Genomic DNA, 26,027 nt, shown 5'->3' on the forward strand with positions numbered 1-26,027 from the left:
GGGATGGGCTGAACAAAGTGCTCTGCCCTTTGCACTGACATGTTTGACCCTTCATAAAGCAGCTTAGCAGAAATATTTTTGTAACACTTTACAGTTTTTTGAAAACATTTTATATCCAATACCTGTATCTTCTTTCAGCTCATCCAAATGCAGCTCCTCACCAAACGAGGTCATGTTTGTTGTGGCTGCTGTTGTACTGTCTTGCTGCACCTCTTCCGAGGCAAGTGCCTGGCACACAGGAGCTGGAGGGTCACTCTGCGTTGCTCTCGTGGCATCGTCACCAGTGTTGGCTTTGCCTTCGGTACCTAAAACACCAAACCATTTAATCTTAACTAAACCATGAGCAGTGAAAGCTGAAACTCCCTGCTGTCCTCTGGAGAAGAGTGATCCTCAAAGCTGCTAGTGCTCAGGGGACTGAGATTTGTCTTAGAGCAGCATCCGATCTCTAACAGTGTTAAGCATCTGTAATGCAAAACTTGTGGAAACCAGCCCATCTGGATACTAATATCCATCCAGTTTTCTCAGCAGGGCACCTTTTCCTGTGGGCATCCAGCAGCCTGGGCAAATGGCATTGTGCACGCACAGAAAGGCCACTGTCCTCTGGAAGCACCTGCTGTGCAGAAGATGAGCACAAGCATGGGAAATCGGAGGGCTCTGGGAGAAGGCGATCCCTTGCACGAGCATAGCTCATGGTGCAGCGCGTTCACAGGTTAGTCTGATGTGTCTGAGTTGTCAGGCTCCATGTCCGCCACGCTGCTCTCCAGCTGCCCCAGCAGTAATGACAGAGCCCTACCGAAGACAAGGCTGCTAATATTCCCTACCAAACTGTAGGTTTTGAGCATAGTTTTAGTTACTCAGCTTTGAAAAGCATGTCCTGTGTGACTGAGCTGATCAGAAATTCAAATCCCTCTTCATGCAGACCTAGAAACTGCTCCCTTTGCTTACTCTGAAAGATTTTTGTGCCAGTGATCCCTGCAGCTGTATGCATTTTGATGACTGAAGCTTTTCTAGTATTCTCCTATTCAGGCAAGAGTCCTCGGAATACAAACTGTCTTTTTACTTCACAACTCTCTCAGAATTTACAAGATCTACATCACTGTTGCAAACCAAAGCAAGCAATTCCTTCCTGCTCTAGCCAGTGCTCCATACCGATGGACATGTCTGCTGTCCACCCCTGACCTCCTAAGTTGTATTTCTCAGCCCTAGACACTCCTTTCTGGAAGCTCCTGACAGGGCTATGTTTTCTTGCAATGATATCATGACAAGTTTCTTGAACGTTGATTTAAAATAGCTAGCATTCACAGATTCACAAACTACTCCTTTGTAATACTATTGGGACAATCTGCAGATAATTTATTGTGCTTTTGGGTAAGGGTATCAGATTTTGGCCCAGAGATGCTGCGGAAGGGATGCAGTATTTTTGTACGCTGAGCTCACTCAGTCTGCCTCATAATCACGTTTGGTGAAAAGTTACTGTTCTTAAAATAGCCCTTGCAGTAGCACAGTTGCTATGATACCGGGAAGGGGAGGGGGAAAAAGTTCATTGCCTACATTTCAGCTCATTGTGAAGGCAGCCTATACATAATCATCAGTGTATTAACAGCTGCCTTCATTATTTGACTGGCAGCCCTTATCTCTCAGTGCTGTAAGTACAGGTACATCTGATAAGTTTTGTGCTCACAATGGGGAGAAATATCAGGGGAAGCTCCCTAAATGTTTTCAAGGTAATTCTGCTTTGCACGTTCCTCACATCCTTCGGAAAGGCAAGCTGCTGACAGCTGTGCCACAATGCAACTGCACTCAGAGACATGAGTTCCTTCAGATCCCAGCCGATGGAAAGTGTAATGACTAATGAAATAATGACAAAGCAGAAGACAACCCTGTTGAAGGATTTCTGTTGAGGAGCACCTAGACTTAAAACAGTGATGTTCCTGATCAGAAATGATCAGCTTGTACTTTGATCATAGTGGGTGTACTGCTTTGATTGGTAGTGGGTCCCAACACTGTATTTTAGAGATCATCCAGGGCGGGAGAAAGCACAGACCTTAGGTCCACTACTAAGGAAAGCAGCAGTCTTGAGTATTGCAAAGTAATCAGAAGTAGGGCTGTAATTTTACTGGGAAAGAATCCCACTGTATGGCAGATGCTGCACCCTGTGACCTCTTACAGAGTGCAGGTTGGTTTCCATGAGTGAAGCTGTATTTCATGTTCAGGAGCTTTCAAGGGCAGGTTGGCATTTGCCCTCTGTAAGCAGAACTGGAAAGGAGAGAAGGGCAGAAGGGGCCCAGGCTGTGCAACTGCACAGTGTGTCTGGACAGCTGGGGTTTGGGTTGTGTGAGGAGACAGGGTGACATAACCTGTTAGGATGACTCATCACCAAGGCAAGGATGGTACAGTTTCACCCAGGGCTGCTTGCATATTGATGCAGATTCTGCACTAGCGTTTCGGTTTGCTCTGAGCCAAACAGTCCAGTTCAAAATGCTGCTTGACAGACCTTGTGCTGCAGAACTGAAGTGTGACACAGCTATGTAAATGCATGAAGCAGATCTGGAGGTTTCTTAGACTACAGCATCATCCCAAGTTTGGGCTATTTATGAAAGTAAGCAGGAATCAGGTCCCTGGAAGTGGAGTAGAGCCAGATGAAATAGCGGGATTTTAGGATTTACTGTAGTCTTTTAGCATAGTATTGCTGCTTTGATAATTGCAACTTAATGCATAAATGAGGACTTAGCCTTGAAACTGCTGCCACTTCAGCTCGGTCCAAGTAGGGCACTAATCATTTACTGAGAATTATTTGGGTCAATTTTTCATCCCAGTTAATAAGCTGCTTCTACTAATAATATAATAAAACAACCCTGGAGATTCACAACACTCTGTAAAGAAAAATAACTTGCAGGCAGCTGCAGTGTCCTTCAACTGACTGTTAGCCATTCTTTCCTTTCTGGGTGGCAGGGTGGTAATGAAAATTTGATGTTTATAGGAGCTCTATGTAACTTCATTGCAGACAGGTAAGCAGTTTGCAGCTGCCTTTTTAAAAGTACAACCTGTCATCACTCCTCACTGTACTATATGTATAAACTATTATAATTTTGTTAAAATCATCTTGCAACTTAGCATCATCTGTTTTCCTCCCAGCCAGTTCTTTTTGCGTGAAAGATATTTATTGCTTCATTACTATTATTACCATTTAATGGATTCTACAGAAGTTTTATATTACTGTTCTTTTGCAAAGCTCTAGATGTGCGTGTCTTCAAGTTCATGGATTATGGGAAACTTCCTTACCCCTAGCAGAAATGGGGTGTGTTTTTCTATGCAATAGTGCTAATATGCTAATAGGGCAACTAATTATCTAGAATTATGAGACACAAAGAGTTCAATGGACAGGAATTAGAAATGAGCTTTCTAAAACCTTCCATTTTAGAATAAGCTGATGGTTTGATCGATTTTTTTTTTAATTTGAACATAAACCTCATATTAAAATATATCCAATAAAATAATATGAAAATTGCTTTACTGCAATAAAAAAAAAAAATCCTGTTTAAAATGCTCTTTTTCTGACTCTTCAGTTGCTCGGTTACACTCCAGCATAGCATCACTGAGTATTGTCCCACAGGCTATTTATAGGCATGGCATTTGTTTTATACAAAGAAACTCAATTATTAGTTTCAAAGAGCATAATTTCTATCTATCAGATTGGTCAAATTCAAAACACCAATCTTTTTTTCATGACAGTACTTTCTGCTGTAAAGTTTTCAAAGTAAAGATGGATTTACTTTTTTTATCTCTCTTTAGGTGGAAATGGCAATTGGGAAGTTGTCTGTAACATTGGGAGCTCACTTGATCTTGCAGAACAGTCACCCAGATCTCTGCCTCCCTTGAGAATCTGTCAGGGCTTTGGAGCAGGGATATACAGAACCACAGTCCTTTGTGCATGTTTCTGACACATCGTTCATTCAATGACTTCTACTAAACCTGGTTTGCGTTCAGGGAAGCTTTAAAATGACACTACCAAATGCTTCACTTTTCCATGTGAATGAAAAACAGGCAGAATGCTAATACATTTTGTCACAAACTTGATTTACTGGAAAGACAGTTGAAAACATCAGATTAGTATCATTCCATGAAATCTGGATTCATGGGTTGTACATGTTAGCTGAATGCATCTGTATGTTTAAGTTTATATTTATACCAGCTTTATCTGACTTTCTTGACAGTAGGATTTAGCTAGCTTTAGAGTAATTGCATGAAACACGCATACCAGTTCAGATTGCACCATGTATAAATCAAACAAAAATGGAGTTGCATTCAGGATGGTAAACCATCAAAAATTAAACTGCATGGATTGATTGCAGCAGGGAGGAATGTGAAGACAGACATGCTTAATTCAGATATTGAATTTTCCACTCTGTTTGGATTGAAGGTTTTCCTGTACATACATTTGAGTTTTAGGTTTCTGCTTTTGCAATTCTGTGTTTCCTGTTGTCCTGAAAAATATTTTGATAAAACAGACGAAGAATTTTTACTATACCTTGTTCCATCATCTCCAGAAGGCCTTTTTTAATGAGTTCATCCCGACCTTGTCGTGCTGTCATCTTCTTCTCCAGCACTGCATGAAGTAGTAGCATAACACAGCACCAGTTAACAACAGAGTATTCATATAATGGAGTGAGAAAGATGCAATGTGGAAAATTCCCTCTAGTCTCAGCCACTGTGTGCTTAGAAAGAACTGCAAGGATGTTGTTTTGGGGAGCATGGACTGGTCAGCCTGTTTGTGCCTTTTCCTTTGTAAAATCACCCACATGTAGAGCTGAGATTTATGATCTAACCTACCGTCTGATCACACTGAGTGCAAGTAAGAGGGATATTGGAGCTTTCATGTTGTTTAATATGGCATGTTGGAGCTGCCTCAGGAAGCGATGTCCTTCCCTGTGACACTCCACAGGATATTGGGGCAAGTGGAGGGAATTGCACTATCCTATCTTAAGAAAAGGCAAGTGAGTTTGTCTTCTTACTGGTCTTCTGGGACATCTTTGGAGACTAGCAAGAGCATGCAGTGCTGTGTGCTGGGCTCCTTCACCGCAGAGACAGCAGCTTGAGGGAAGGCATTTTTCATGCTGTGGCTTCCTCCTGTCACTTTTCATAATGTTACTCTGACATATATAATCTCTACCCCAAATAAAAGGGGTGATGATACTTGGGGCAATAAATGTAGCCTATTTTGGAGAAGAGACAACCCATGAAAAGCAGTCTGTGTTGAGGTTTGTGCTTCACTCATAATTTGACCTTTTCTTCTAAAGGTACTATATTGTATTACATAGGAAGTCAGCCTATATGGGCTCTTTCTAGCCTAAAACATTGTTAATCTGCAACATGCTGAAATCTCTGAATTAGGTTTAAATCAGATCACCATTAACATTTCCTGTGTAAGCAAATTTTGCCCAAGGTAAGCTTTGGCTATGTGCAGCATCACTGTCTTGTTCTCATCCTACCTGCAGATGTCTGCTTTAATTTTTCATTTTTCTTTTTCCGCCACTTCCATGGTTTGAAGATCCTGCCCAGTGTTGCCAGTTTGCTGTTCCTCCTCACTGGCGGAGTTCGAATCCCTGAGACCAAGTAGTCAGAACGCATTGCAGGGGACTGCTCCATCTCATCTGAGAGGGGAAGAAAGGAAATGCAGCTGTTAGACAAAAAGCTTCAGCATAGGCTTAAAAATGGGAGACAAATGGAGTCTCACCAGCAAACAAGCATTCGGTCTAGTCACAGAGATAAGCACTGGAAGACATTGAAAGAACGTGTCTGCATTGCTGGAGCTGGCAGCCAGGCTAAGGATGCCAGCCAGAGAGGCACCCAACCTCACTGTGCCAGCCCGGTGCTTCCTACCAGCTCCTCTCTTGACTCTGGTCTTGCACAGTAGCTGTCTGGATGCCAAATATTTCAGTATCTGCACTGCTGTCATCCCTCATGGATTAATCAGGGCTATTAGGCCCACAGAGAGGGGGGGGATGCTGAATTTGTACTCCCTGTGCTTTATTGCATCACTTTTCCTACCTTTGTCCATGCCTGGTACTCACCAAGGTAATGGTGTTACTCTCCTTCCCAAGGGCTGCATGTAACTGCATTACAGCCTTCTGAAACGTGGAGAGCTGAGAGCTCCCAAGAGCTTTAATAGGAGCAGTAGAAATTTAACACATCTGTAAATCAGGCCCATGCGGCCTCCAGTTAATCACGTAAATGTAATGTTCATTTAGGAAAATTTAGACCTTTATGAAAAGCTGAGAGGAAGTGTGAGAAAGCTCAGGTCCCTTCTGAATTCCCAGATTCCAGTTCTGTTCTTAACCCACAGGATATTGCTGCCTTTTAAATGACTCTTTTCACATACGCTAACACAGAACACACTGACTTGTGTGAGCTACTGCAAATCTTTTATATAAGAATAGTTTGATATGTGCTATGTAAGTAAAATCTTAGAACTACTGTGCAAATTTATTCCTTGAGGAAGCTAAGGGGAAAATTCTTTCCTTTTTGTCCAGCCAAGCCACAGGAATTCAGAGATAATGCTTCAGCTGGAAAAGCAGTTTAGGTATTTTTAGTATTTTGTCTTGAAAATACACCGTTAAGTTTTGCTTATAGGCAAGTCTTGCCCAAAACAATACATACTGGCTATTCACAGTTGTGTGCTAGCGAGTACCATGAAAAAAAGCACAGTTGCAAATGGGGTTATTGATGCCTTTGAGATTTGTATTTGAGCAGCAATACAGTGATTGTTTAAAGAGAAGCTTCCATCAGTCACCAGACATGTTACATGAATAAAAACTGAATACAATTTGTATCTTTTTTTCAACAATCAGTTATGATTTAAATGAGCAATGTGGAGCTATGAACATGTATACATTTCCAAGTAATTTCTCTCTGGAACAACATTTATCATAAATTGCTTTATGACTGCAAGATAAAAACTATACAGCATCTTCTAGGCTTTGTTTTTAGGTTAACAGGGTGAAAATGCTTAAATCACAGCGTGGAGGTGGGGATTTCCAAGTAAACAGGAAACAATTTTTGGAAGATTATTAAACACAGCAGGGGAACGAACACATTCCTCCTCTTCCATTTAATTTTGAAAATACTGGTAATAGAGATGAATCATTCAGTGGAGACAAACCAAAAACCTGGCCATGTGAACTATCAGAACAGAGAAAAGGCTGTAACAATCCCCACCCCCAAGCCCCACGCTGTGCATGCCCAGTGAACTTTTCTTTCTGTGCACTGAATTTGAAGCATCTTTTGTGTCATTCCACAGAGTCTATCTTGGGGTTTAATTTAGAAGAGATTTAAAATGTGCGTAAAAGTATATTTTTTTCCTTTAAAAGAAAGGTGTCTACCCAAGGTGATACTATGATTTACAGTTTGGAGGTCAGTATTAAGTTGACGGCAGAAACTAGCAATGAGCCTACCACAGAAGGAAGGCAGTAGCCTACAGACCACAGCTGGAGTGCCAAGATAGTATGCTGCTTTCCTAACTGCATATTGAAAAGTGAGAAGTATCACAGAAATAAGCTTTGAAGAAGTAGAGCTACTCTTGATGACAGAGATGCCAATGAGAATGGAAAATGGCAGAGTAGATTTGCTATTAATTTGCTATTATGATTACTTTAAAGCTGTAACAGAAGCCTTAGAAAATAGCATTTGGCCATTTTTTTGTGACATCCCTTGAGTGGGAATGGAAATGTTCACAACATTAGCTCATCTCAAAAAAGCTGTAGATCAGAGTGTAAATCAGACCCTTGTCCCTGGAAGCTACAGTGGAATAGGACTTCCTCGGCTCAGCTGTCCCTGGTGCTTGCTTGTGAGACTGCACTGCTGCTTAAACACTTCCTACCATTCCAGGAATTTCTCAAGCATGTAAGTGAAGATTAAAATAAGAAGCTGATTTAAAGCAGTACCTTGGCAAGTAACTGATCCTACTGCATTTCATTCAGGATGTAGGTGTCTGCAGAGTGGTTTAGGCATCATCCACATGTTAACACTGGTAGCATGAGATCATTTTAACTTTTCTGCCAGATAGCAGGGGATGTAGACAGAACCAGGAAGTCATTCAAACCCAAACCTGTGTGTCTCTAGCAATGTTTATTATCTCATATATTTCCCTAAGAAAGAGAATGGGGAGATATTGCAAAGGAGCTAAGAACTCCCTAGGTGCCCAGTAGTGATCTTCTGTAGTTTCTACAAGCCCTGTCAACTGAGTTTCTTCCATCCCCTTCTGCCCTCTTGGTTGTGGAAATACAAGCATTTTATGCCTCAGACTTTGGTTACAGATGAAATATAGATAGAAAGCAAATGTCAAAGAAGGAATAGTAGCTAAAACAAATGTTGCAGTGGAGGTTTTTGTGGGCTTTTTAACTTTATTAATGCTTCTCATATGGTACAGGCAGTTCTTAAGCAAATGGTTTTATCACCTGGTACATTCTCACCATATGCAATTCCTACACTGTGCATTTGGAGAGATGGACACAAATAAAAATAGATAGAGACACACTAAGACAGATGTCCTGAAGTCATAAATAACAAGGAAATGGTCTCACTGGCAATAAGAATCACAAGAAAGCCCTTGGAGCTCCACATTTCCAGTCAGTTCATTTTTTCGTGGTTGTGGGTTGGCTGCTTGGGAGATAAGTTGACAGCACAAAAAGCAGTTCCCACGTACAGCAATGAATACTGAAGGAGAAGGCGCGCCTAAATATCAGCCAGTTCCTGCAGCCAACAAGCTGCCAAGACTTGCCAACCCTCCAACCACTCTGTGAAATATTCAGCACATTTTTTTATTCTGCAGTCAATATTTTAATTATGCTAACTGTTCTGTGGAATAATGTGGTTATTTCTCCCCGGGCCTGACAGCCTGGGGCCAGGCCATGCAATTACATAGAGGATGTCTGCAAAATGTAAACAGCCAAAAGCCGAATCAAGACTCACCAAATCAGCAGGGAGAAACAAGCAACAGCTTAACTAGCTGTGTAATGTAGAAGGCTGAGGGATGACTGTTGTACAGGGTCAAGTGAGCACAAGCTTAATCCACAGCACAGCAACCTAACCCTACACAACACAGGGAGACCAGGCTCTGTGTGGCCATCGCTGCTGAGACAGACCAGTTGGTCCCACAAGAAGACAGTCACCAGCCACGTGGGACAAGAGGATTTTGCTCTGACTGAAGCTTGTTGGCTGTTAATATTGAAATTGCTTTCAAGCCCCTGCTGTACCCTATTGAGGGCAAAGGCTTCTGTGCTGGAGCTCCAGATCTGAAACAAACTTCTCATATATCACACCATTGTCATCTGCTTTGAGTGTGTCAGCGGGGTGGAAGTGAATGTGGCTGTGCCCCTGCCGATGATGCTGGGCCAGTGCTTCTCACAGTGCTAGCTAGGGTAATTCCTAGAGGTCCTAACGGTTGTCAAGAGTGTGAATGGTTTGATGTCTGAGACATCCTAAATCAGATGAGGGGAGAGGTTCTGACCTGATGGGTATTGTTCTGCAGTACTGCTCTGGGCTGTAGAATAAACCAGGCAACAGAGGAGAAGGAAACAAACCATAATATTCATTACATTTGGCTGCAGGGTCTGACCCCTCAGAAAGTCTGAGCATCTGCAGCTTCTGTTTACATCAGCAGCGGTTGTAGTGATCAGTGCTGCTGAAAAATGCCTCTTGATTTCTTCTTTGAAATATCATGATGACATAAATAGAATACTTTTCCCGTTAGTCCCTTCTCTACAGGAATTGTGCATGGATTAAGTTTTTCTGCACATAGAAGCTCTCCCATTTACAGATATCAAGTCTTGACTCCATCCTGTCCAGCCCCCCACAGAAGCAGGGCAGGTTTGCTGGGAATAGTGTGAAGTCTGTGTCCTGGATGTGTGATGAAAAAATGCCCTATGCCTGCACGTAGCCTTTATTTGTACAGCAGATGGTTTTGGTGCCAAGACAATCATGTCTGAGCGATAACAACGTTGTGAAACTGAGCATTGGGTTCAGTCAGTTGGATCTATCTTCTTGGGTTTTTCATGATGAGCCAAATAATCCGTAGTGTGATGCCCCGGTTGCTGATTATAGCAACTGCAGGCTGCACTTCACAGGCTGATGTATGGCAGCTGAGAACATCAGGAATGCAGAGCTGAGTTATACTGACCTTGCCACAGAGGCTGTATGAGATGTGGGGTGCCCTCTTGTGAATAATCAAATTGCAGCAAGAAGTTTATGGGAAGATGAAGGGTGCTGAATTTTAAAGTGTCAGGAATTTTGGTAACTTAAATTCATGGTAATGGAAGTTGTGCCTTGCTAAATCCTCTGCGTACACTGATAGGAGAAGGACCACTGAAGAATCTGCAACCTGCAGGCAGTTTAAAAATAACACAGAGACAAGAGCTGCAGGCAAATTTGTAAGGCAGGCATGCTCTGTTTTCTGATGAATTGGTTTGTAATGCAGCTCTGCATGTTTTCCCCTTTATTGTCATTGCATCTGTCTTTGCAACTCAGATACAGAGTTAAAATAGGAAAAAAGGTTCCCTTTGGTACACTCTAGAGGGTAAAGACAGTGAGTGGAATCAAAATGACCTTTTCAGCTTTTGAGATAGAGGTGCCTTTACCACTACTAACTTTCGCACTGCCTAGAATTAATGTCTACCTCTATAAAGAATGTTGAGGATGTCACAGGGAGAGCTGAGCTTTTAAAGGGATCCTGTCAACTACTAGTCAGTCCTGAATCATGCAAGCCAGACGTTTGTGAGGTTAGACAAGAAATGGTACTTCTCTACAAAGGATGCTCTATACAGAAGTATTTTTTACCTAATGAGTGAAACCTGCAGGGGAAAGAAGGCAGAAAGGTTGTCTTGGTTTTAGAGTAAGGCCTATTGCGAACTTTGGGAAAGAGTATTAGCAGCAGGAACAAACCCCTTTTTCCTTTGTTTAGCATCCTAAATGAGGCAGAACTGATCACAATGATTAAATGTGCCGAATAGGAGTAAATTGTTTGTGTCTAGGAGCCTTTGGACACTTCTGCTATGTTCCAGAGATGTAGAATTCAAACTGAAGAGCTTTTTTATTGCACTAGATGATGTTTCTTGTGATGGAGCTCTTCCTCATTCTAAAAATATTTTCTGTCACCTGCATTTCTGCAGACATGCTCTCTTTCTTGATTGTCTTTGAAAGAAAATTGCAGTGGAATGTTCCAGTTTGAAGTTTCCATCTCAGTTTTTTTTGAACATATAGTATTTAGAATGACTCTTAGAAATTAAAATCAGAAATGAGAAAAAAGGTTTTGTTGAACCTGTAATTTATTTAATTTTTGAAGGACATTGTGTTTGAAGTTGTGAATGTTTCAATATTGTTTTGCGTTGGTTTGGAAAAATTTATACAGAATCCTTTGTAAAACAGAAAACCTAGTTCCTAACAGTTTAGTTGTTTAGATAAGGCAAGGTAACTGTAGTACATTATTGAATGTAATCATAAGCTAATTTTGGATGCACAGCTGCTGATGTGATGTAGATTGTTGCTCTGACACATCATATTTGTTACACCAGAAAAATATTGAAACCAAGTAGGGAAAATTACAGGATTGAGGTGCAAATTCAGGCATTTACCTGTCCAAATTTTTAGGTGTTATATGGTCAACAGTGTATGTAAAAATGTCTTGAATTCTTTTCTCTGTTCTCAAAATTGTAATCCTTTATGTTCATGATTTCCCACCCTGGATGGAGTTTAATCCCATTGGAAGCAGATGGATAGTGGGCCAGGTTCATCCACATAATAACTGCGTCATTCATTGAGTTACCTTGGGGGGAAAATCTGGCACAGTAAATTTGTTCAGATTTCAGACTCATGGTGATACATGAAGGCCGGGTGAAAATACTAAGATAAATGGCAGAATGAAAAAGGGGAATAGGGTCCTTTAGGAGCACCATACCCAAAACAGCTCTGGGTTCATGTTCCACTGAATACAGACTGTTGTTGGGCTGTATCTCCTTTCTTTTAGCTGTGTGGTATGAATACTGATTAGATTTTTATACTTCCCTGCATGAAAATGCAAGTTCCTGTGCATTCCTTTTATCTTTCCTGTGGTCTCCAGAGTCTGAGCTTCCATTTTCACTTCACACTGAAATGTTTGCCATGTATCCTTGTTCTATAATTTCTACTGCTCCTTAGTATGTTAAATTATGATTAAACATTTTTCTTTAATTGAAGGAGGAGAAAAAAAACCCCAAAACATAATTTTTGGGTGGTAGGAGGGGGTTGTGCTTGCAAGGGAAGTTTATTTCCATTCTGTCATGCTAAGCCTCCCTTCAAAGTATTTGGATTTTAAAACCAGCTTTAGCTGAAATGAATGCAGAAACAGATTATACTTATCAAAGGAAAGAGAGCAAGGAAGTGGCAACTCCAGCTAAATCTCTTAGAGAAAAATACACTTTATATGCTTGAGATTTGTGGTTTCTTCCAGAAAATGTCCCTTTGGGAAGTTGACATATCACCTGACAGCATTACCACCATATGAGCCAAGCTGCAAAGAAATTAATCAGGAACCTTTCATGCTTTTGGATCATTGTGTCAAGTCCCAATAGCACTTCCTGTGATTTACAGCACACAGTGTGACATTAGCAATTCATTAAGAAAATAAGTTTTTCAGTGTTTGCATAAAGGAACTCACAACATTCTTTACCTGGATAAGGAAGAACTAAACACTAAGAAAATTAGGCTAATGAAGGATTGCTGTATGATCACAGTTAATTCAGTTACCCAAGCTTGTACAATATCCTCTTTTGAGGGGAAACTTGACATTTGCATGCCTCTTGCCCAGTGAGAACTTGCTCAGGCAGCAGACAGAACAGCATCTCCTGAGATTCACAAAAAATCTATTCAAATAAAGTCAAATGAGCACTGTCTCTGCAGAGAGCCAAGAGGCAGACTGTGCATCAAGCCTTGTCCATCCCGCATCTGCAAAGGGTTTTGTACCACACACGTTACAAATTCCCAGGACTGGGGAGTTTCCCCAAGCCTCTTGCAGTGCTGCTGGTCTGCAAGACACAGGAGGCCAAGCCCAGGAAGTACAGGAATGCCTTGAATTAGACTTGCCATGCACTTGTAGTAGTAAAGCTGTTGTCTGCACTGCAGGACCAGTGTTTCATCACCTGCAGTTGTTTAATTAGCTGTAGCCTTGCTGCAAACCTGTTGAAAGGATGTTTTTTTATAGCTTCCTCAGGGAGTCTGCAGACTGAAACACACCCTGTGCAGTCTCCAAGAGGCACCTTCAAATCTATTTCACTGCAGCTTATCCCTGATTGCAGTTAGATTCAGAGGGACATGTAACACTCAGGGAAGTCATCGGTGTAAAAGCACCATGCTTGCTAACAGGGAAGTATGCATTGTTTTTTGCTGGGATTCATGCCCCAGAACTGACCTGTTTTACAGAGTTTCTTCTGTTAAAGGAGTCTGTGTCTGTCAGGCATACAATCAGCTCTCACTTTATATGCATCCCAAACTTGTGTATTAGAGAAATAATCAAATCATCATGCCCTATGCCCCTTTATGCCCTTGTAATTTAATACATAATTTCCTTCTTCCCTCAAATGCACCACAGTTCTCTGTTGGTGCTCTGTCACTGTTCAATGCCACTGCTGCAGAGAAAACATTCTTTCTGCTTTGTGAAACAGGAGCATCTGCCCTTTATTTTTTTCTTTATTGTTCCTGCTGCTTTGCACTTCCACTTTCCTTACAGCCATTGGCAACAAATACACATTAGTCAACAGTCTCTGGTGCATATTCCCAGCCTCCTATACAGAATAGGACAGAGATGTGGAAAAAGGAATACTTTGACAACAAAAATATGACATAAATCAGAACAGCTATAGAGAAAGGTACATAGAAAACAGGCACAGTGACTGGACTCAACTTTTGTCTGAAGGTTATGCATCCAATCTGGCTCCTTGTAAAACTGTTTTAAAACTGCTGGTGATTTCTACATTTGGTTGTTGTGTAAATTGTGATGAAACCCTTCTTAGGAGGTCATGTCATCTGAATGAATGGTTAAATACTTTCCAGAGATGGCTTGATCTGCTGCACGTAACATTCTGTTAATATGAGGCATGTTGCTGTGGTTTAACTCTAGCCAGCAACTAAGCACCACATTGTTGCCTGCTCACCCACTCCCCCCGCCGTAGGATGCCCTAACTCCAAATGTGTGTCCCCTGCTTTCCTCCTTCTTCTTCCAGTTTTATATGCTGATCACAATGCCATATATTATGGAATATCCCTTTATACACTGGGGCTGGCTGTCCCAGCCGTGTCCCCTCCTGGCTCCTTGTGCCCCCCAGCCCCCTCGCGGGTGGGGTGAGGAGCAGAGGAAGGCCTCGGCTCTGTGCCAGCCCTGCTCCGGGGCAATGGAAACATCCCCCGTTATCAACACCACTTCCAGCACAAATCCAAAAGATCACCCCCGAGCAGCTACTATGAAGAAAATTAACTCTACCCCAGCCAAAACCAGCATACACATGTAGGAAATACTTAGAGGGGAGCACTGTGTCTAAAAGATCCATTTATCCCACTCTAGACTGGTGTTTCCCAAAGAGGTAATTATACTAAATACTCAGCAGTCTTCAAAGGATACCAAGGTACCACAAACCCTCTGTTGTCCTCAGCATCCTTGAAAAGACTCACATGTGGGCATACACACAGAGCAGTCAGACACTGCAGAGTCCCCATGGGCAATAGCACTTCTAACCTGTTATGTTTTGTGTTAAAGTTAACATCACCATGGCACTATCTCAAGGCTCAGATAAGGGCTTTAAAGCACTGATCTAACAAAACTGCAACATGCTCAACTGTAGAGATCTGAGTATCTTTAAAAATTAATGAGTTTCTGGGAGGTCCATACTTTAAAAACTGAGATTCTGCTTCCAAATTGATGGCCTCTGGTTAACAACCTTTAAAGTGCTAATACGGCAATATGCCTTCTAAAATTAAATTCTTTACTAGTCGAGGGCCAAGAGAAATAATTGCTTATCAAATTTACTGTAGTGATTATCACTGTTTGTCTGAAACAAGACCACAATCTATTCCTAACGGGAATGGCAGGATCTTCAGGGCAAGGAATGAACATGGAAATTACTCAAAATATATAAAGCTGTTTCTTCTGCTGCTCTTGGAATGACTCCATTCCAGGCTATTTTTTTCTTGTATTGTAGGAGCAAGGAAAAATAAACTGCTAAATTGTAATCCTTGCCCTGTGTAAGAAATAGAAGAATGGAGAGACAATGTCCCACATGGCAACAACAAAATGAGAATTTGGCAGAACAGCGATCTCTGTCCATTAACTCTCTACATTACCCAGCAGCCAAGCAGGGAGAACAACTATGAAAGTAACTGTAATTCCTTTTGCTAATGTACTGTATTGGCTGCGTCTACATTAGCAAGTAATGCAGCCACTTAGAAGTGAGTCTGTGAATAGGGTGCTGAGGACTCGGTATCTTCTGGAGGCATTTGTTAAGTGGTGTGATCTTATGACTCTAACTTGACAGAGAACAAGCTCTTTCCTTATTAAGTGCAAAGGAAACAAGATTCTTCTTTAAAACAAAAATGCCAACCAAACTAAACAACCATCCTTCCAAAAATGAACTAAGATTTCCTGTATTTTCTCTCCAGAGGAAGGATAAAGTTAGTTATTTCTCTTACTAAATTATGAGATTCAAAAGCCCCGAAACACACATGCAAATTCCTATGAGCTGTTGGTACTGAAAGTCACTAACTTTCATCAAGACCTTGGTTCTTCAATTTCTCTAAAGTAAAAATTCCCTTGTATTGTGTTTTAGCCATATTACAGCTTATCTGAAATGTTCATATACTACACTTGTCTGTTCTATATATCCCAGTGTCTAGAATGACATATATCTTCTTAGAGCCCTTCAGCAAGACATTTTAGCATCAATGAAATTGCTATGCATAAATTAACAAAATAGATATAATGATAATTTCAAACTTGCTAGAATGATGCTGTGGTTGTAACAAAAAAAGCCAATTTAGTCTAATGCACAGATGGACGAGTTTCTTCTAGCTTGTTCTTTTCTAAGTCTTATAGTGCACTAAATTTAGTGGAGAAAGGGCTTTGCACTTAACCAGAGTTCTTCTGATTTCATTAATTGGAGTGAGTCTTTATGCAGTGCAAAAACTGAGTTTTGTATTAATGTTTTACTTCATAAAACATACTTTCCACACAAGCTATACAAACGTTGCTAAAAACATGTCAGAAAATGTATCACAATAATTTCTTGAAATGGTTATATTTGAAAGAAGGGAAGAGAAATGTCTTAACTACCATTTTAATATTCATGTTCTTTTCAAGAAGAAAGTTTACGGGCTTGTTGGGTTGTACTGCTTACAACTGCAGAGGTCACAACCTCAACAATATGTTTGCAGATGGTTACTCTCTCTAGGAACATTAGGCAATAGTATGTACAAGCCTGATGTCTAATGACAACAGTGCTTACACCATCTTGGAAAGAACTACCTTAAACGGAAATAAACAGAGGAAGCAGGTAGCATATGAACATATTCAAAGTAGGTACAAGGAATGCCATGAACTAAATTAACATGTAAATGATATCTACTGAGAAATGGCGGGTTTGATATTTTAGAAGTCTACTAGTAGTATTTGCAGTCACAAGTCTATAGCAGCATTGGTAAAGATTCCTCACACCTGCCTTTAAGTGCCTGGAAGGTTTCCATAACTGTCACCATGTGGCTAATGCATCAGGCATTGTCCTGCTCAGCCTAGATCAGCCTGCAGATGAAACAGGAGAGGCTGTAGCAGCTCTCAGTTGCATAAGAATTTCCTACTAATAAATTTTCCCCTTGCTTTGTCAAGGCAACTTAGTGGTCAGGGCCAGCATGGTGGATGTGGAGCAGCTTAAATCTGCCTTGGTGTAACAAACACTCTCTGTACTGTGTTTCACATACAGACAGAAATTGCTGATCAAAATCCTGTTCTGCACATTTTTTTCTGAAAGGTAAGATTGCCCCTGTTCTCCATTTACAGACTTAATTTATAATGTAATGATGTAAAAAATAATTGATGAGATTCTATGATATTGAGAAGTGTCTAGGGAGAGCATGATCACGCTTCTACTCTGCTGGTCAGTGCTTATGCAAAAGAACAAAAAATTACCCTTTTCAGAATTAATAGCATGCCAAGAGGCTCTGTCTTTGTACAGACAAGTAATTTTGCTGGCAACAGGTTTTAAATTCACATGTTTCTTTAAAACTAACATTCCCAGGTAGTTCTTTGCTCTCCAGCTCTTGATTTCCATTTGGGTCATGTTTTTGAGAAAGAATCATCTAATGAATGTTCTTCTAACATTTGCCTTTCATCAGCAAAAATATTTGGACTTTTTCCTTGTTTCCTTCTATGTTATTTTTTAAATTCATTTCTGCTGAATTTTTTTTATATGCAAAAGTGATAAGCAGATCTGTGAAAAAAACTTTCATTTTAAATCCACCGTAGAATATGAACTGAATTTCTTTTTCAATGCATGAGGTAAATAATAGTCTTGTTTGTTTTAACCATATCCTGGGCCTGGTTTTATCTCTCACAAAGCCCGAGCAGCATGGAAGGGAAAAAAGCATGGAATATTTTTACCCTGTCTGACCTAAATTTATGTATTTTTTAGTTCTTCCAAGAGAAAGAGAAGTAGAATAACTACTCCCTCTTCTCAGTTCCTTTTCGGCTTTCGTATTTTAACTGTGTTCTCAGCTGCTTGCATGAGTCATGGAGAGCTGGAAACAAGCCCCCCCCCTCCATATTATAATAACTGCTTCCTCATGAGGAAGCCTATGTGTGTTTTGGGGTATACCACTAAAAAGCCACAAAAATCTCCTGAAAGCTTCTTTCTGCCAGAAACTTACATGAGAACAGAGGAAGTGACAATATCTTAGCTGCAAAAACTGGTTACTTACGAGTGCGATGAAAACTTAAAATATTTAAAGTTTTCCATATTACTGTGTCTTGAAATTTATGCCGTCATTCTTTTGCATTTCCAGAGATTTCAGACTGCTGTTGATTTTGTGGATTGTTTTGTGTAATGATGGTATTAAATTTCACTGGTCTAGGCATAATTTGGATTTGATCCTGTAATGTTCCAAGAAACTGAAATCCACAGGCCTTTATGAGAATGGGAAGGTTAAGTGCTTGCCATGCTGATCCACACTATTCCAAGCTAACATGTTCATCATTGCCTATTCCTTCCTATACAGCAGAAGTCATATCCAAACTAAATCTCTGCTTGAAGCTACCTCTAATATTACATTTAGAAACACCAGGGGAAGCTCATGGCAAAAAAAACATTCTTCATTCTAAAGTCCTGTAACTTTGTTTAGAATAAGCCAGATCCCTCATGCTTTGGCTCATGTCTAGACTGTGCAGAGCATATCAAACCAGGTCAAGGATCTTGTGCAGTAAGAGAGGAAAAAGAAAGAAAGGTCAACTTACTCAAGCATAAGCCAAATTCATTAGCAGGTCAAATGGATTCATACAGCAAACATAACAGTAAAAAACATGAAACATATTAGCAGAGGGTATTGGTATCAAATGTGCCTGTCAGCTCTATTGCATTTATAGGCATGTATCATGCCTTACACTGTCCTGCTTCAGTCATGTTCGTTTGAGCTTATCTAACAGAGCTTCAGTCCTAAATGCCTGAACATAAGGTCAGACAAAGAGTTTGTCACACTGAAATTACATCTTCTCTTCAGAAACTATTTCCTTTCTCACTGGGCTACCCTTCCTCTTCTCTATACACATTCTGTTTTTACAACCAAGCCTTTTCTTTGCTATCATTTCACCATTTGTACAGATCTGGCCATTTATCCTGCAGGCAGCCTTCTCTTCCTGCTCAGTACAGTTTACTGATCCTCTGGACAATAACAGTTTGACTTTAATCAAGACTATGCAGGAAAAGCCTTTCTTCTCAGTGAAAGCTTTTAGACATCACAAGTATTCAGGATTCATTTACCACATTGGGTAATGAAGCAGAGTTAAAAATACCATATGTTCCTTTGACATTGCCCATTCATTACAATAAATGATTGAAACTTCTGTGACTGCAGAACAAAACATGTTTTATGATTTTTACTTTTAAGTGAAGCTGTGTATAAAGCTCTTTGCCACTTGGAATATCCTCTTAGTATTTTGCATAAAAGGATAAAAAAGTTTATTTGGAAAAGGCAGAGAAGCCTATGGCTTGTTTTCTTCTCATCTTCTTAAATGAATGAGAAGAGGTCTTAGAATGTGAGATCATGGGAATGTAACTGGCCAAATTTTCTCTATGAGAAGTGAGGAAATTTGTTGAGACTGCCCTTCAGAACATCACCTCTTATTGGCAATTCACTGCACTGGATTAAGCAGAAGTTCTTTCCACCATCTTCAAGCCTCCTATGCAGTCTGTGTAAGTCTGTTTCAACAACCGAGATGAGATTATCAAAGCATGAGAAAGAAGTGACACATAGAACCAGATTGTTTGAAGATGGTTATTTTAAGCCATTTCACATAGTCTCATTCACTATTTTTGTTTTTTGAACTCAGAGACAATTTTTTTTCTCCAATAATTAAAACTCTGAAGGCGGATGCTCTTGCCTGTACAATAAAAGAACTTACAATATTTTAAAAAGTATTTTAAAAACCCATAAAACCCCTAATTTCTTCCTTTCAAGTGCTGAAATGATCTAATCCTATTAATAGAAGATTCTTTCTCTGTGGAAAAATTATTCTTCTATTTAAAGCTACTGGGGAAAAGCTTGAAAGAACAAAAAATTATGTTTCTGACATCTGGCTATTGGTATAGCCTTTGGATGATGAGTTCAGTTAGTGGCTTTAAAATAAACACATCTATTTGGAAATAAGGCAGAAGGATTGACAAGACATCCTTCTCCACACAGTAGCATGCAGTGGCTGCATACTTGCTAGATGCCCACCCAGCTTGTCCCTTAAGTGCTGAGGGAAGCAAATTTGAGGATTCCAGATTGACAGCACTGAAACCCACAGATCTTTCTTCATGCACAGAAGTCGGCATAGCTCATGAAGCAGCATAACTTTCCCCACACGGCTGATCAGCAAAGCCTGACCCTGACCTAAATGGCCCATGATTAGCAGAGCAGGTGTTAGCCTGTCCCCATGATCTTCCTGCAGAGGTATGAAATTGATACTAGCTGTGATGACATTTTGTGTGGGCACAGGACTAAGAATTCCTGTCACAATAAATCAGTAAACAGAATACCTCCCCAGGAGTTTAAAGAGGACACGTTATACTGAACAGCTCATATCCTGCTTCCAGGCACCTGATCCATTAGGCTTTGCTTCTCTGACATGTGCTGGTGCTTGGTGATACTGTTCACATGCTGACCACACAGCCCAGGTGCCATTCTAGTAATTTACTCTGGAGTTACGACAGTTACATGTCTTGTGCATTCCTGGTGGGATCACTCGGAGATCATATTTGCAAACACACGTGGGTATGTTACCCAAAGCATGTGATTCACTGTAAAACCAAATCCAGACCAGAATGCTAAAGCTGAAAATAAAGCACGTCTTTTGATTTTGTTCTTTCTTTTGTTTAATAAGGAAATGGAAACAAGGTATTTGTAAAATGTATGGTGAAGCATTGTGCTAGACATCTCTGAGTAAGCCAAACAAGCCAGGGTTCTTAAATAGCATTGCAGCATTTGTATAGCCATGAGCTCTAAAACAGAGAGCTAAGAAGCGCTGTCAGCAGGGTGCTGGATGGGAGGAGTTATCTATTTCCATGAACTATGCATGGCATTGAATTAGATACAGCAGCTCAGATTCCCTAACACAACTTTTCTTCCACAAGGTAGATAAACCCTTAGAAGATACAGACACAAACAAGTAGACCTCGGTTTACAAAGTCTTGGGCTGGGATCCAGTAAATCTAGTTTTAGAGCATTTAGTATCAGATCCAAACTATCATGGTCGCAATGATACAAAGTGCAGATCCAGTAGAGATTCATGCTGCTGTCTCAAATGTGTTCAAAAAATGCTGATCCATCAACTTTGTTCCTGCAGGCTTTTTGCTGGATCAGGTGTCATTTGTCTGCACCACTTGCACTTTATGCCATATCAAGCATTGTCTGCCTGCCCACAGTTGGCATCAATCTGGCATAAAAGCACAGAGCTGGCATAAACTCTGTATCACAGCTCTGGCTGATTTGACAGAAATATGATCGTTTGCCTATGGCTGATCTGATTGGAACCTGTCCTGCTGTTAAAAACAATCATGCACAGATCTGGTGTTAACATCAGCCTTTAACACAATGAGCCTGTCGGTACCAGAAGGTGATGTGAAACTAATGGAACGTCTCTGTCTGCTGCCCCAGCAGGGAGGTCTGGGTGGCAAGAAGCAAAAGGAGACATCACATGGAAGCTCTAGCCTATGTACAAATCACTTCTGCTCAGTGACCTCAACCTTCAACAGCAGCTACGTGCTACATGAACAGCAAGGAGAGTATTTTTGCAGGGCATGAGCTGCATCCGGCCAGGCAGCAGGGTGATGCAGAACAGCTCCATTTTCAGAGGAAAGATACCACCCTTTTCCTCATGTTTGCTTTTCTTTGGTTTTGACTTTGGGTTTTTTGCTTGTGCACTACTAATGCATACATGCTCCGCCTTCCCCAAATTAGGTAGATATTCTATAGGTGTGTCTGTATCGACACAGTGTATCTATATAGTATATATGTATGCATGCAATATTATATGTTATATTATATATTTACATATTAAATAATCTAAAAAATAACCAAGAAGTGTGCTAGTAATATGGATTTCATTATAAAATAGCTGCTTCTCATGTAGGTCAAAGTGAGGCAGGGTCTGGGAGCTTGATGTTAAGGTGGCACGGTCAGCATCAGAGATACTGTAAATCCAACTACACTCCCTAGCAGATAAGTCCTAGCAGAACCCAGTGCAAAGTCAGACTAGCTCAGCCATGCTGTTTCTAACCATTCTCAATAATGCACCTAATTAATCCTACTAGCATGTATGATGACTTTCAAATAAAGCAAAATAAGGCACAAGTTAGAAGTTAAATATTGGCATCTGTTACAGTGCTGTCTTGAATGTTCATATTTATAATGCTTGAGTGCCCAAATGCACAGTGAAAGGATTGTAAACACAGTTGAACTGCAGTTCCCATTAAAGGGTTCTTTAGCTTTCCTGATCTCTCCTGGTATTTTTTTATCTCAACTTTTGTGTTTCCTCTTTTTTTTTTTTTTCCCTCCCTCTGGAGTTGGCAGAAGGGCAAGGGGAGAAGGGCAGTGCTACTTAGTATTTAGTCAACATTAAAAGTAAAAAGCTTTGGCAGTTAAGTATCTCCAAAGCCAAAACTGGCAAAAACAGCTGTAAAAAATCAAATGTTCCTGTTTCAAATTACAGACATTTTTATTTGTTGAAAATGTTCACGGGTAGCTTCAGGGTACGCTGAGCCTGCCTAAAGGCAGGTATAACTTATGTTTTGACCATTTAAGAAGGAAAACAACTATCTTCCTCCGTGATGTGCTTTGGCACTCAGCAAATAAATTTTACCATGGCAACTCAAAGCCACCTGAGATATACAGACTCTTCAGTAAAGTAGTCCTCAGCATCTTGTTCTACAAAGTAACCTGGATACATTGTGGTCATTAGAAGTTCTAAACCCCACATGGAATAGCTCAGCATCGTGTATTAGTATCATGTTTTCCAATTGTTATGTTAATATAACAGCTGAGTCTTACATAATACTTTTTTGTAATTATATATTACAATGCTTTACAAAGGAGGAAAGCTAAAACACAACATGTAGTGTGACCTGTCTCAAGTTGAACCAGTGGTGGAAAGAGACTCCTGTAGTCTGCCTTTTAGCCTCTTTAGCCAAATCCTGCAGCCCAGCAAACTCTGACTACACAGAGTCACAGGCTGAGGAAGTTCCACAGAGTTGCCTAGTGGCATGATTTATCTTATCTTGCTATGAATGTGAAAAAAATTCAGAAGCTGTGAGGTCAGTCCTATTTGGAATGAGTGCAAGCTGAAGGTGCACAAATGGATAATGTACCTGTTGTTTTTTTTTAAAGACCTGAATGGTGTGTAGTATGGTTTCACCAACAGTCATAGAAAAATATCTTCAGTTATTGTGGTGTACAGCTGTACATGAAGTATGTGCATATTTAGACCTCATTTGATATATAGTCGCCACAGCTGTATGTATGAATCATATAATAGCTATATTCTTGGCCAGGTCTGACTACGTACATGTAAACAGTTACACCAGCAAAACCAAGGATTGCCAATATATGCCTTTTTGCAGACTCATTTAATCATCTCTCTTTGACATTGCAGCCTTAGTTTCAGTGCAAGCAGAAGGACAACTTCACAGTTCTCACAATTTGCAGAACGAGACCTTGCTACATAAGCATAATTTCTTGCCATGCTTTTTCTCAAAATAGATTAATCTTTGTAGAAAATGAGAGCAGAGGCTAATGAGGGTTGAGGCACAGATGGGATGGCACCAGTAGCTACTTCATACAAACACAGCAAAGTAATAGTTTCTAGCATGACATTTAATAAAATCAAGCCCTACTAAGATGCAGAGCTACAGGGGAATTTATTTTGAAGTCAAGTATGATGCTGCCTGGCTGTTTTCAGCGGAAATACATGGCACATGGTCTATCTCATCTCGCCTTCTTCAAATTAATCACACTTTTAGTGAGCAGAAACATAAGAAGTAAACAGTTTCTTTCTCCTCTACAATAATACTAATTTTCTTTCTACACTGTTTACTTTGAATAACCAGAGTTCATTTTTAGACCCCTGTTCAATATTTTATTCAAAGAACTTCACAAGTATCTTCCAAACACTGTTTTGAAGCTTCAGCAATGTTCATTTGTGTACTGATAAGCAATGCAAATTTCCTGGGATTTTCTCCTCTCTCCAACAGTGCTCTGTCCGGGGCAGGGGGGAAAGGTTCGTTCTTGGTTTGCTTATGAATCTAGCTCCATTCCCAGATGAGAGAAAAATGAGAGCTATGTAGACCAGAATACAGTTGTGCTGTAGGTCATTTATATATTAGCCCTTCATTTACAGATGGTCCCTAAAATAGGATTTTTTTCAGGGATGTGTTGCCTTCTAATATCAATTATGAATTCTGAATAATGGATAATTAATAATGAAGTACTCTGAAAATAAAGTAGCCCAGTGGGAAAAGCATCAAACTATGTTTTAGTAGTTATGGAATGACAGATAAATGTTTGCATGTGCAAATAACTGTACCTGGCTTTCATACTGGTATTTGGTAAGTTGCCATACTATTGTATGCTTGGAAGAAAATAATAGTTTGTCTTTTGGCATAAATTGACTTCTGAATGATCACAGAAGTGCATAGCCACAGTAAACATCTGTACTAAGGAAGGCCAAATCCAGTTTTTTGCCTCAAACTATTTAAAATCATGAGTCAGAGATCCAGAATCACAGGACTGATTGACTGATGGGTTAACTTTGGATTTTATTTTGCCTTCAAGGACTCTCTAGTCCAATGGCTGTCTCCTTGTCTCTTGTCTGCAGCCAGGAAGATTAAAAAAATGTTCAGCTTTTTACATGAAAACTGAAGATTTTTTGCAACTTTCCAATTCTCGAATTATATGATCCCAAATTCCAAATGTGATACACACTATAACGTTACACTAGTTGACAGCTCTGCAGATCCAAAGGCTTTTTACCCATGCCATCAGTTCATTGGACACAGCAAAAGCTAGAGCTGGAAAAAATATCTGAATAAAATTTTTCAGTGATACTTTTGAGGTGAAAAGTATCCTTACCCTCCACTACCAAAACCACTCTGATTAATATTTTTTCTATAAAGCTATTTGTTTAAACTTCCTTCAATTTATCGAAGTATGCTGAACATTTCCTTCAAATGGAAATTTTTAAAATACTTTTACAGAACTGCCAGCATAGTACAATATCAGTTATTCTCAGAGCTCCAAGGATCTCTGGATTTGCAGATTGTTGCAGTTGCTATCTCATTTTATTCATTGTAATTGGGTTTCACTGTGCTAATCTCTCTTGAGTACAGCATTTATCACCTTCAAGATGATTGTTAAATGCTGTATTGAAAGGGAATTATCAACTATCTTCCATCTTCCTGAGAGAAATAAGAAAAACTGGGGAAAGTTGTCATTATCTGGGGTAATGGGAGAGCTGAGAGGATCCTGCTGTTTTTCTCTGCTTTATGCCACTGTTTATAGCTGACTTCCAGTGGCAGTGCAGGTATTAAGACGCTAGTTATGGTCTACAAAGGGCACCATGCCTGTGCCACACAAATAGGTCCAGTCCTATTTTCTCTGGCACTAAAAATGAGAAAGACTTTTGGCTTGCTGACATAGGGAGAGAAAGAGTCCTTTGTCTCTATTACTATCGCTAGGTGTCTGAATTGTAACACTGCCTTGAAAATTACATATATACAAATCCACACCCTTTTTTTTTTTTTTTTTTTTTCTTTTTCCAGTGGGAGAGGGGCAAGAGAAAGGGAAAAAATTCTGGGATCTCCTTGGATCTGTTTTTTGTACCATTAGGGTGCATGTGGATCAAATTTTCAAGTCTTATTCTCCAAAACTGAAAAACAGAAATTTGCATTCTTTCTTTCTGATACTGACATATATTTGTTTGCCTTCCAAAGTGCTGTCTAGGTAGTATGGTGCTTGGGGATCATGCCTGGACAATCTTGCAATAGGCTGAGATCTACTTTCAGAGAAAAATATAGTGCTGCAAAAATAACAGTAGGGTCTGATTAGTTCAGTTTTCTGTGAGTGACAGAGCTTATTTCTTCTTGAAGAACATTAATAGATTTTGCAAATAGACAATAGAAATTAATTAATTTTCTGGCCCACATGGTTATTCAGAAGAGCTTGGCAAAATGAGTCATAACGGCTCAATAACCCATGGTTTAATTTAAATTGCATGA

The 26,027-nt window shown here is 40.1% G+C and overlaps 1 protein-coding gene across 2 annotated transcripts in view; it reads right to left on the reverse strand.

Moving 5' to 3' along the window:
- Window positions 1-26,027, reverse strand: part of PHACTR3 (phosphatase and actin regulator 3) — a 113,932-nt gene that overhangs the window by 47,206 nt on the left and 40,699 nt on the right. For both annotated transcript variants that reach the window (XM_040609248.1, XM_040609247.1), the window contains exons 2-4: window positions 5,490-5,651; window positions 4,529-4,606; window positions 123-305 (exon numbers count right to left, since the gene is read on the reverse strand). In XM_040609248.1, coding sequence (XP_040465182.1) covers window positions 123-305; window positions 4,529-4,606; window positions 5,490-5,651 — 423 coding nt within the window. The remainder of the gene's footprint in view (window positions 1-122; window positions 306-4,528; window positions 4,607-5,489; window positions 5,652-26,027) is intronic.

This window comes from Falco naumanni, chromosome 10 (genome assembly GCF_017639655.2).
Source record: "Falco naumanni isolate bFalNau1 chromosome 10, bFalNau1.pat, whole genome shotgun sequence".
NCBI classification, from domain to species: domain Eukaryota; kingdom Metazoa; phylum Chordata; class Aves; order Falconiformes; family Falconidae; genus Falco; species Falco naumanni.